The sequence below is a fragment of the Penicillium pulvis genome (assembly GCF_028828015.1).
Source record: "Penicillium pulvis strain IBT 33274 chromosome Unknown contig_5_segment0_segment0, whole genome shotgun sequence".
Lineage (NCBI taxonomy): Eukaryota > Fungi > Ascomycota > Eurotiomycetes > Eurotiales > Aspergillaceae > Penicillium > Penicillium pulvis.
Genome location: NW_026643078.1, coordinates 2,057,388 through 2,070,177, shown reverse-complemented (window position 1 = coordinate 2,070,177; position 12,790 = coordinate 2,057,388). Strand labels below are relative to the sequence as shown.

The following is a 12,790-nucleotide window of genomic DNA, read 5'->3' as shown; positions in this document are numbered from 1 at the left end:
CATGGTATTGCATACGATATCGGCAGATCGGGAATTGTAAGAAACAACCGGAAACCAAGGACGAAAAATCGCGCTCATATTAACTGCATTGCAGCTGGTATCTACAGTAACTAATTCTAGCACCAAACTGGAAATTTAACTAATGTCAAGCTGGATTAGATGGATCCTCCTACTATTCCTATTATGTCCCCAAAACGAATTGAGCTATTATCATCGACATGGTCCCTGCACGCACTATCGTCATCAAATCAATTTGAACGGTTTGAGGCGTAGTCCGTGCTTTTTTTCCTTCTGTCGACTTCTATCTGCTGGATACGACGCGCTTTACGGAGTACATTTGAACACGCTATTTTTCTTGGTAGATCCCACCCAAAAAAAGGACCAAACCCATATTTCTCCATACCCTATTCATCCAGCTAGTGGTTGCCCGGCAAGCCCGACTGGAGCATACTAATCGGCAACTCTACCTCGGCATCGAGAGAAACGAGAAAACTCATCAGGGTCGAGACCTTGCCGTGGAAATCGGTGTGTTGTCGGCCGGAATCCCGACCAAGAATCGGCCTACGCGGCAACGCGGGAGTCGGCACGTCGAACCTCACAAATCTCTGCCACTGCGACATGAAGCAGGAATTTTTTTTGGTACGGCGTTGTGGGGTTCGATTATTTTTCTTTGGGTGTTGTGTCGCATGTTCAATTTTTCTCCGACGGGTCAGGGACCGGGTAAATTCATCGACACATAGACAATCGTATCACTACAGTAAGAGGGATTTTCTTCATTGGTTATTCCAGCCCTACGGGTTAGACCTGCCTACGCAGTTTCTGCAAATTTGATGCTACTATCCGAATATGGCGTCTTTCTACACTGGTATCCCTACTCATATTGTGTACTCCGTATACGCTCTAGAATGTACCGCAGGGGCATTTCTGATGATGATTTTCCCTTGGCTGCATACAAACCCCTGCGCCGATCGACACCGGCTAGATTGACCGTATACGCACAGGGCGTCCCAAATGCCCACGGAACAGCTTACTTTGAAGTCAACTGCGGACTTTGAAGCCATTCACCGAGTCTCCAAGAATACTCTTCGGGGTTTTCCCCTTTTCAGACCTCCCCCACTAAATCCGAAACCGAACCACCGAGCTAAGGACACGGGTATCTACGTATCTATGGGTAGTTTCCTTTGTTGATTTTTTTGCTTACTCCATACAATAGAGTCATACCCAATAGTGCCTAACATGGCGTAAATAGAAAGTCACACATGATCAGCTGACTACGCGGGCGCATGATTACCGTTGCACGATGATGAAATGTGTGACTGGAGCATGGCGATGACATCAACATACCGAAGGATTTCCAGCCGATTTCTGCGAGCAAAGGGGAATTAAAAATAATGCAAACAAAATTAAACACGCCGAACTCAATCCGCCATGCTAAACGCGAAGGGGGAAACTGAAATCAAGATTGAGGGCCACATGCTGTTTGCCGGCCATTTTTGGCCCTTGATCGACAGGAGAAACCTCCTGAATGGGGAGGTTCGTTGCAATCATTCACTTACCATAACAATCTCCACACCCCACACTGGTCGCGTCGAGCTGCTACGCAAGCTTGCTGTTTGTTCTCCGGAAACTTTCTTTTGTTTGTTTGGTTTCTGGTTTCTGTGGCCCGTTTTCGTCCCAGTGCAGGGGTTTGCTCCATAGTGCATATCACTATTTAAGATGAGCAGATTGGCGCGACTCGAATCAGGTTTCTGGGGGTTGTTTTGGGGGCGCGAGCGCTATCTTCTCAGTCTTGCTGTTTATAGAATGGGAGTTGGTTCTCATTGGATCCTGACGCGGGTACCTGACTTTGGTACCTGACTAGCCTATATTACCTGTATTCAGTATTTGAATCTAATCTTCCATGCCGTTCCGAGTTGCTGCGTGGAGGGTTGTGTCGTTCTTGTCCCCCACTGTAGCTAGAGCTCCTGCAGTTCCTGCAGCTGACTTGTCTAAGCTTGTTAGCCAGGTACTAGAGCCACCTATGACACAACTGGTGAAGGATAGAGCCGCGATGATCGGCGCGTTTCTTTCGCGCACGTTTGGTTTTGGTAGGTAGGCCGACCTCGACATCATACATGCCGTGTCAATTGTGTCAAATACCGGAATTTGGTACAAATTGTGTTGGCATAGTTCATGTGACAGCTTGAAGCCTTCGAGTTTTCGGTTTTGTCATTTATTACTTTGCCCGTAAATGCATGACAGCTGTTCGTGCATGTCCGCCGAGGACTCGGGCGCAGACTATCTGGCTCCTACAATAGAATAAAGAATTGGGGGCTGATCATCTACGAATAGTGGATGATCCTAGTTCTCCGGCCACAGCTATGATGTCAATGACGAACCTCGTGGGGTAGTCGTGTTTCTATTATGGGATAATCCAATTGCCTGCCAGGCTGCGACTTGTTGCTGCTGCACGATACAGTGGCTGTGTGCCTGCATCGGTATTATACTACAGCATGCTACCGCTGATGCCGATCGACAGCTTGCCGAGACAAATCATCAATATTGTTTATTCTCAAAGTTTATGCAGAAGAGGTACCGGTACATCAGTTCTGTGCATTATCTTGGCTGCGTGCGCGAAGCCATTGAGTTATGCCAAGCAAGACAGGGATGTCTTCATTTAGGCCCCGGGTGATCACCATGCCCTCTCACGGACAAAGTTTCTAGGTTCCATACATAGTATTGTGCATTACTGTGCCAAGTTCCATATGAAGCATTGCCGCCCAGAAGAACGGTTCCTGGCGATCATACAGAGACCCGAAACACTATCCCTAGATGCGCATTGTATCAGAACCATTGAACTCAAGTTCCACCATGACGCTTGGCTAGGCGGAGGGAGTCAGCAAAGCCCATTAATGAGATATGTAACTGTGTATGCCAAGAAAGCACACTCCTGATCGACCTCACATTGAATCTATGTGTCTCCAAACTAGTCAATAGGCTGACGCGCTTACCCAGAATACACGCCATATCCGAAACAAATAGACCCCAGATCACAATAAACTTCAATGCTGTCACGTCACGAGACAAGACAACGAGTGTCTGAGAATTCGATAGTAACCCTCCACAGTTACAAATAAACGAAATAGGAATCCCCAATACCTAGAAAGGCGATCCGTCTTGGCGACAATGGTCGCCCAATAGGTAGATCCTAGTCAGGATCGCCTTTGCAGGTCTTGGTATACAGATACGAAGACACTCACTCCGCCGTGCATCTGTATCGTCATAGGCCCGTCTAGTCAAAACAACAGATTATTTCCATGCATTGCATGTATGCACTATTGCCCGTTCTTCCCGCCCCTTGATCGACTGAGCAGGACGTTCAATACAATACTGTCTCCGCCGCCCCCTGAACTCCGCCAAGACACGCCGTGCATCCCACTCGCATTATCGTCTTGGCGGGGTTGGCAAACTCTCTTATCTGCTTTTCGTGCCTTTATGCCCCCTTTCTCTGTATGCGGAACCCAGTGTTTGTTTTGCTACGAAACACAGACCATGGTGATCTTCGTGGGGCATGTGGAGGGCCCGGGGGAGGCGAAGCGCGGTAGGAGACGGATGCGAAAGAGATGAGCAAGGAGGATTTGGGTATCTTCTACTGGTTTTTTTGGTAACTCGATTCTTGGCGGGTGGCTGTACGGTGTTCAGTATACCTATGACGTGGATTTGAAGGCGTAAGCGTCTTTGGATGCCGGGCGTTGCGGAGTTGAGGAGTTGAAGCTTGGCTGACAGCGTTGGTTGTTTTTTTTGGTGATGGACGCTGCCAAGCGAGTATTTGGGTGTTGATTTAGCTTTGCTGATTGAGTGTGTTGCCCGAATGCGCTTATGATCCTGTGTTTCTTGGCTATGTAGCACTGCAGACGACAAAACTTTGGTGGTTAGCTGCTGGCAGAGGTTACACTGTACCATGGTAGCTTTGATCGGAGTTGCAGATTAAATGGGGACGTGGGTGAGATATTCCAAATCTTTAAATGTTAAAGAGGTCGTAATCTTAACATTGGGAAGTTTCACATGTGTCTAGGATCTGGTAGGCTTCAAATGTACCATCACTGCCCATGTAGATGACAATCCTAGAAAATGGGCTTTGATAATTACAAGTCAAGAGATCTTGGAATGAAACGGTCCACGCATAATAATGGGAATTTGCAGCTGTAGTACACCTTTAGTTCCCCAAGTAAACAAACGTAAGGGTGTTCATCATGTCTGATATCAACTAGGTATGTGTGGTCACCCGTACCGAATATATATCGTCGCAGTATGCAAGCTTTTCGGCACCAACCTTCCTTCAAAAGCTGATGCTTGAACGTCATTTCGATCTATGCGACCGGGCTAGTTCTATATAGAATAGTAATTAAATAATAAAATGATAAAGAGAAGTTTGTTGGGCAGGCTGAAAGTTCTCACTAGGTCGTTCTTTGCCCCCTCCAGATGCCGCAATGGTACTTCCGCGACACCTACCCTTCTCCTTTCTGATGGAGTATCCTATTTGATTTACTAATTGATTATGTCTTTGGCAAATTACTAAGCTGTGTCTTATTCGCATTTTTCTCTCGGAAAACATGCCCAGTCCGACCGGTTGATGTGCTATTGCTGGATAGGGATGTAGGTAGATAGCTACTTGGTCATTAGCATTCACCAGGAACCCTTGACTCACTATCATGTCCCGAGGTCAGTATAAAGATTGTAATTAAGATTCAAACACCGAAGCTATTTCATGCATAAGCTATGCTTCCACCCACGCAAGGTCACTTCAATCGCTAATTCGACAGCGCCATTCCCCACCTGACATTCTCACAATCAAGATTCAAACCCCACAATCTTGAAAGCCTAGAATAATAAAACCCAAATAAGCATAGCTTAATTCTAATCTACATTCTCTAGATCATAAAGCAAACAATGCTGCAAGGGTAGATGCGATCCCAGATGATCGGAAAGAAAACAGTCAAGTTAGCCGATATCCCCAGCAAGCTCAACCCCTTCACGGAATGTCAGGTTGTCATGAGAAACTAGCGGCATGCATTTTAGGTTTGATTTGGACCCTTCCTTCCACGTGCAGATAAGCCCTGCAAGGAACCAGGCACAACATACCTGCGGTTTCAAGAGCGCTGACATCACTAGAAAGTGATACTGATACCAACAGTGCATGGCACCAGAGTCCCTGGCATGGCCTTCTCAATGGCAAATTTGGATCGCCAGCCGGAGCAATGACCTGGCATCAAGACAGCGGGATCAAGTCGCTTGAGATCTGCGACAGTCTTCTGTACCTGAGGCTCCTCACTAGTAGCGAGATGGAAACCGCCTACGACGGCGTGGAGAAGGGTGTTCTTGGGGACAAGTTCAATTGCATGCTTTGAGGCATTGACTACGCCACCGTGGCTGCATCCAGTGAACACGACAAGGCCCTTTCCTGTGATTATATGAATACATCGACAGATTCGATAGATGCCGAGGGGGAGACTTACCTTTGAGATTGACCGCAAGAAAACGCTCGTCAGTAATTTGCTCATCGGAGTACCAATCTTTTGTCTCGGGATCAAACTGAACTGCGCCTTTCAGACCGGTCTCATAGGGCGTTACTCGTGGGATCTCGCCTGAGACGAGGAACATGTCATCGAGAATAGTGTGTGCTTCACTACTCTTCTCTATCACGGCACCCGCACCGGATATTTCCTCAAAGGTAGGATCTGCCTCGAGGGAGACTATAGTTTGAGCAGCAACCATGCCCCTATAAGCGGGTCGATCGGAATGCAGGTCAACAATAAGATCATCTGAACGGCCTTGAGCCTTTTTGGCGTCTTTAATCATACGAATGGCTCGCAGAAGACCACCTGCTCAGTATCAGTGATCCAATCCCAAGCCCATGAAGGGGAAAACGACAGAGCGCACCTGAGTGGTCCCGGTGCCAATGCGACAGTTGGATGACCTCCACGGAAGCAAGATCCGGACGTAATCGTTTCACGTTGCGTTCCCAAATATCTTCCTCAGGACCGACATCGAAGAGAACAGAGTGTGTCTTATCACCCTTGGTTGCTGTCTGTAACAAGGCATCAATGAATCAGCCAATACAATCCACAAGTCGTGTTGTGATCACATTTAAAGGGATCCGAAAAATTGGAAACGATATGATGCCTTACCACCAGAATAGACAAGCCATGTGCAGCACAACAAATATCCCCCATTCGCAACTCTCTAGTCGCATCACCACGATCCGTGATCTCATTGCCGGGCTTGAAAATAAGGTTGCCCATTTGCCCCGCTATCCGGACCGTATCGGGGGCTGCCGGTGACATAGGATCGAGCTCATTGTCGATGATCACGGTGGCTTCGAGCGTGTCCACTTCTTGGAGGTTCAAATGTAGCGGATCATCCATGATGAGCGATTTCTAGTTTTTGGTGGTTATCCAAACTTTGAAAGGAGAAGATAAAGACTGATATATGACGGTCAGCTTTGAGGCTTTGAAATAGTTCAGCCGCAATAGTTCAGTCCTGGAGCCTTAACCCCACCTTTATCTGAAACGGGATAAGGGCCGTTTGGACGCGGAGATATCCGAGCTGGATAGTCTGGGGTAATGATAGCCAATAGTAAAGGGTGTTTCGGATAGGCTGGATGGATAAACAGTAGTAGTGCAGTTTGTTTTGTTCCAAAAAAAAGGTGGCCGGGAAGCACACCGAGGCGTTGTTTGGTGGAACCCGGATCAAGGTGAGCCGGGGGCACCCGCACATACAGGTTCAAGATTCGCCCGAAAGCTTCAAGTTTTACGAGCAGATATTCAGAATTTGCAAATTTAATGAATCAATGTTGACTTCTTCGAGTATTCCCATTTTGACTCGAGATACAAGTAAATTGGATGGCTATGAGTACAGTCAAGATGCAAAGCACGCAATGCGAAAACGTAGCTTGGAGCCTGGGTGAATTCCCAGAGGCTCAATGTCCAATGCTACATGCGAAGAAGCTCTGAACATACATAAGGCATAAATAATACATCAATATGAGAAACAATCATCAAAGCTTTTGGTCGAAAATCAACAAGGGTATCATGATATGATCGCTGAAGAAGGATCGCTACATATGCATAGGCGCCCATTCTTGTCCTGGGTAGGCAGTGGAGCACATGACGATCTCATCACTTTCATCATCTCTGAGGGCAAGTTCGACAGGCTCAGAGTTGCGATTTAATGTTTTGGTCTCATCGCGGTGGGGATGTTCTGAAAAAGTCATGGTGGACATACCCGAGACGACGATATTTTTGGGCTCGATAGTCACAATGGACTCGGGCTGAGTATCGATGGGTTTTCGGGATTTGATGCTAATATTAGGCTCGCAGGCTGACTTGTTTGGCTGGGAATAATGTTGCTCCTCAAATTCTCCAGCTGTCTGAGGGAAGCTGTGTGCGCCCTCTTCAGAAAACTGACGTACCACCTGCTGCTCTTGGGAAACCCGGTCTTCAGGTCCATATGGCTGGGAGTTCACGGCGCCGCTATGGCTCGACTCAGAATGCGGTACAGGAGACGGGGGCTTGCTCATTAGAGGCATGCTCTTCACACGAATGTGTTGAGCTGAAGGTGGGTGGTCGGTAGATGGAGCCTGGGAGTAGAAGCGACCAGATGCCAAGGCATTGTCTGATTCACTAGGAGGAAGATGTATACTTGCGCGTTGGCGAGATGCGGTTTCGCTAGAAAGTCGTCCGCCCAACTCGGATCTAGCGACTGGTGTTTCAGACGGAGCATTCTTTGCAGAACGTTTACGGCCGTCCTGTGAAGCCGACAAGCGTGTGCCGTCGGTCAAAGGGGGAGCTGGCAGATCTTTGTCGAAGCCATCGGCCGCAGATTTTGAGCGACTGTTGTTCACGTCGACTGGATTTTGAGACTCGGAACGAGTAAAGAGATTCTGTGTATTGTTAGTGATTTTCTTAGGAAAAGCGTAGAACTAGAGTACTTACACTAAGCATGCTGAAGCTTCGTTTTCGTTGGTGCATCTTCTCATTCTCCTTCTCCTTCTCCTTCTTTTCTTGAGGCTCTGGCTGGTTTATCTTTTCTTGAAGCCCCCGCAGACCTCCTTGAATGCCCGACAAAAGGTCACCCACTGAGGCACGGCGTCGTTTCCCAAATTTTTTCAATTTGTCCATCTTGGACCCACTGTTCTGTGCTGAAGAATTTGTTTCAACATGCGATGATACTTCATTACCAGGAGTAGGCGGTTGAGTTCCACCTTTGCTGTTGTTACTCTGGCGACCCCAGCTGCCAAAGCTTAACATGCTGCTTCGGGTTGCTGGCGAATATCTGACTTCATTTCTTAGGGGGCTTTGCATATTCGGCGCAGAGGGCGGAAGTCCACTGATCGATCTTCGCTTTGCATCAAGTACTTCTGCAGATGTTGCAGCTCTCGGCAGGGATACGGGCACAAAACCCGGGGAAATATCCTCAACAGGTGGCAGGGAAGAAGACGAAGTCTTAGCGTGAGGCAGCGGCTTTCCATAGATTGGACTTTCTGTCTCTAGCGAGGGTGGCTGCAACGGGGAAGGTGGGGTGTCATCCTGCTGGCCGCTCGCATCCCCTTCATCGGCACCAAGCGTTGAGACTGATCGCTGGCGAGTATGACCTTCCTCAGGAGGCGCAAGATCCTTTGGTGGGATGGCTGGCGGAATATCGTCTGGCGAGAGGGCCTCGGGCAGAGTACCGGGTGAAATGGCGGACTCGGTCTCAATGACAGGGCGAATGGACGGGATCGAGATATGTGGCAAACCCATTGTAGGCTCGGTGCGTGACTTCCTTACCTCGGAGATGACCGGATTATTCGACTCCTTGACAGCAAGCACCGGCAGGCTCTTTTCTCCACTTGAACGTTGACTGTTATGCATAACGTTCTCCTCGGCCATCGCAGTTTCGTTCTTGAAAGGTGGTCGTCGGGTCTCCTGAGGCCGCCCATCGGGTGCACTGGAGGCCAGTGTCGGGTCCGCGTTAGCCAACGGGTCAGGTAGAGGCTTAGTAGGAGACAGGCCAAGAGCAGCAATCATTTCCTGCTCAAGGTCACTGACCATGCCAGAGTTTTTGGCGTTTGTCTTCCGAGCTCGATCTTCATCCGACGACAAAGGTTGCAAAGGCTGCGAGACAGCTCTTCCTGATGTACCTTCAAGATTTGTTTGAAGACGTTGGATATCCATGGATCCGGTAGACTTTAGGCGTTTACCCGAACGTTCCTTATCCTGTGCATCATCTCCAGAAAGGGCGGATGCGTTTTTGTTTTGCCCAAATTTAAAAACAGGCAGACTGCCTAGGTTGACAGATCTGCGGAAGGAAGAATTACCCTGGGAGCCATTGGACTCCGATTGTGAGCCGAAGTGAAGACTCTTTGGCCGAGTAGCCGACGACTGATCCTACAGCATTACCAACATTAGAAACGGGCACAAACTAAAGGTGGAATGGTGAAATGTGTGGAGATGGAAGAGTCAATAGAGAGATGCATCAATCGTGTCGCATTCTAGTGTCCAATGCCAGAGCGATGGGAAATTACATCGTGGTATAAGAAAATTTGGAAAAGTAGAAGCAGAATTGCAGACACCGCTGCGCTGGCCGTCCAGCGCGCCATTCAACAAGTGCAATAATACCCCGGTCAAACTGAGAAAAAAGATCATGTATCTACCTTGTCTCCGCCTGCTCGGAACTTGCTTCTGCCTTTAGCAAAGAAGCCCTTAGCAGCTTCGCCGGCCTTACCGCCGAATGTGCCCGCCGTATGGAGGAATTCCTTGCCACGTAGTTCAACGTTTGACTTGTTCATGATGGTTCCGATGTTACCAGAGGGCCGCCTTACATGACTGGCACTAGTGGGGTCAACATCCTCCTTTGGCGTGGTCAGATTGCCAATGGAAGCAAGCTTTTTGGGGAACCGACTTCTTAATGGGGAGTTTCGAGGTATCCCTGATACGCTCTGGCTCGAGTAGACCAGGTCTGCATGCTCCGGGTGATCGTGAATAGTGACTTGAAGCCAGTGGTTCAGACCGCTGTTAAGGACAGAAAACTGATCTCTCGTGTTGTCGAAGGCCTTCGTACGTTCACCGGCGGACGCAATATTGAGAATGTCACGGAAGCCCTGGAGTTTATTCTCGTCGACAGACAAACTCCCTACAGGCATAACAGGAGCACTGGTTTGGGGTCCTTGGCCATCCACAGGCCCCATAACCTGCACTGGAGTCGAGCTGTTCTCCGGAATTGGAGGTACGATTGAGAGTCTGGGTTTCTCGACGCGCAGGCTGTCAGAGCATTCGCTATCATAGGCTGGCAGCTCCCTGTCAACACTCTCGGGTGCGTAAGCGGCAAGGTCCTCAGAAACAGGCACATGTGGTTGCGAAGCCAAAGGAACATCACCACTAGAGGGAGCTTGAGTTGGCTGACCAGTCGAAGAGGATGATTCCCACGAGAACCGTCTTCCCAATCGAGGTTTCTGCGGCGCTTCCTCAACCAAAGAAGACTCAGCAGGTGTTTGATGAGTTCCATATGGATCCTGAGAGCCCAGAGGATGGGAATCGCTCCAGTCCGGATGAGATTCAGAAACCAAAGCCCTGGAAGTCTCATCAAGACCAGGTCCGGTTTGTCCATCCCAATACTTCTCATATTGGTGTGGAATGGAGTCCTCCTTATTTTCCCCAGCTTGGGGGATATAGTCTGGTTCTTGTGAGCCCTCTCTGCTTAGTGAGCGAATTATTTCCTCTCGCAACCGGTCATTATCTCCGTCTTCTGGGGAGTCCACGTTAGAGGCGGGGATGATCGTGGGGATGCTGCCTCGGTACCCGTCAGATCCAGATTGCTCAGACATCTTCCTTTCGCCAAAATTTAGCGGTGCGACAAAGACTTTCTCGGTGACAGGAGTCGTCCCATCAAGAGGCTGTGGCAATGGAGCCTGACCCGGAGAGATGGAAGACATTACTGCTTGACCCTCCGAAGGTGGTTCCTGCTCAGTGAGAACTGGTTTCTTTGAAGGGCTGTTGTCCCGGCTCGGAACACTCAGATCACGTCGGTGACCCGGGATAAAAGCAGGGACGTCGTTGAGAACACCAGTAGGGGTACTCGATTCGGCGGGCTCCTCGGGGATAGTGGGTGTTCTGTCCTGAGGTCCGCGGTTACTAATGATGGGACTGATCATTGAGGTTCCATCGCTGTTCGACCGTGCCACACTGCCAGCAGTGGAATTTGGGGTTTCTGGGACATCGAAAGCTTGATGCACTACTGATGTGAATCCCTGAGAAGCCTCCGAGGCCTGAGAGGCCTGGGAAGGATTGTGCTGTAAGGATGGTTCACTGCTTTCCGTGCTAACAGGCTGCGAATTCAAGTCACCCGAATCTAGAAAATCGGTCCCAAATGAGGACATCCGCTTAATGTCAGGTAAGCCAACAGCAGGCACATTATGTGCTGGCTCAGAGAGAGTATTGGTGGGTTCAGCCTGTTGTAATTGACTTCCAGGCTGAAAAAAAGCCGGAGGAGCCCCCACCTGGGGAGAACCCGTTGGTGTGCTCTCATGCATGCGCTTGTATAGATCTGCAGGTCTGACGAAAGGAACGGTCTTCTGTTGATCGGTACCGGCGTCTACAGTCGGGCTCCCGCGAGACTCGGTTTCAGCTCCAAATCCCATTCCAGACAAACGCCTGATACTCAACTCGGATGAGCTGCCGGTTCTTTGCGTTGCATATGGAGGTCGGGGCATGACCGGTGGAGCTTCCTCCTCCTCCTCTTCATCGTCTTCGTCGCCCCAGTCTCCACCATCATACGAATATTGCTTCGCTTCCACCCAACGTTTTGTTTTTGAGCGGTTCACGTTTGCTCGGAAAGAAATTGGGTTGCTTCCTGCACTTGCTGGAGTGAGAGGGCTATCCACACTGGGCGGCGATGGGCTGGCAGAATGTCTCAGAGCTTGTACGACAACAACCAAAGGAGAGGGGGATATAGGCACTAGACTTACAGATTATGGCCCGCGCGACCCGGTAGATTAGGATTCGCCATCAGTTACAGAGCGTCCAAAGGTCCAAAAGCCGAGTTAAATATTCAACATCGGTTGCTGCCTGCTCGATCGCGAAATGCCGTGTTTGCGCTGCACTCGTCACCTGTTGGAAGATGACACCCGGCGAAGCTTTGGAAGCTTTGACACGAGATATATCACGTAAGAGGAATGAGTGGACAGGGGTATGAGGGAGGACGGTGGGTGGCGTGAGCAACGTTGCCAATGCGGGCGCCGATCAGATCGGTTAGTTGAGGACGGGGGCGGAAACAAGATTATTGTACAATGTTCGGAGATGACGTGTCCGCCAAAAAGAAATGAATAAGATTCTGATGCGATTCAATAGTAGCAAAGATGGGAGAAATAGCGAAACGAGAGAGACGGGCGTTGTATCAACTTTCCCCTGATTTACATCCGGGGAACAAGGCAAGTGGCATACAACCGTTAGGTAACAATTTACTGCTAAATTTATCATAAGGCGGTGCACGGTGATGTAAGCGGTAGGTGGCGCAGGGTCACGTGGGATCGCGATCGACGTGTTTCATTTTGAGTTGAGGGTGCCCTGAATTCGAGATTGAGGCAACCTGAAGAGAAGAAAGGTCCACAGTTGTTCATTTATTTCATCCTTCACTTTCAGGTCTATAAGACGCTGATTTGCGCTTCCCCGAATTTCACCTTGAACGCCAGACTACTGCAACCGGACACGCTACCCCTTATCGATTAAAGATAGTTGAACTACACCCACCCCAAAACAGCGCCCGAGTTCCTCGA

General features: G+C 49.2%; 2 protein-coding genes across 2 annotated transcripts; both read right to left on the bottom strand.

The window, feature by feature from the left end:
• Positions 1 to 5,147: 5,147 nt before the first annotated feature.
• N7503_007350 (MBL fold metallo-hydrolase) lies at positions 5,148 to 6,404 on the bottom strand (the record flags this gene model as incomplete). Its single annotated transcript, XM_057066897.1, has 4 exons — positions 5,148 to 5,440; positions 5,496 to 5,861; positions 5,920 to 6,067; positions 6,168 to 6,404. The coding sequence occupies 4 exons, from the start codon at positions 6,402 to 6,404 to the stop codon at positions 5,148 to 5,150; spliced, it is 1,044 nt and encodes a 347-aa protein (XP_056920578.1).
• Positions 6,405 to 7,096: 692 nt separating this feature from the next.
• N7503_007349 (uncharacterized protein) lies at positions 7,097 to 12,024 on the bottom strand (the record flags this gene model as incomplete). The annotated part of the gene is made up of 4 exons (XM_057066896.1): positions 7,097 to 7,921; positions 7,974 to 9,407; positions 9,674 to 11,915; positions 11,984 to 12,024. The coding sequence occupies 4 exons, from the start codon at positions 12,022 to 12,024 to the stop codon at positions 7,097 to 7,099; spliced, it is 4,542 nt and encodes a 1,513-aa protein (XP_056920577.1).
• Positions 12,025 to 12,790: the final 766 nt, after the last annotated feature.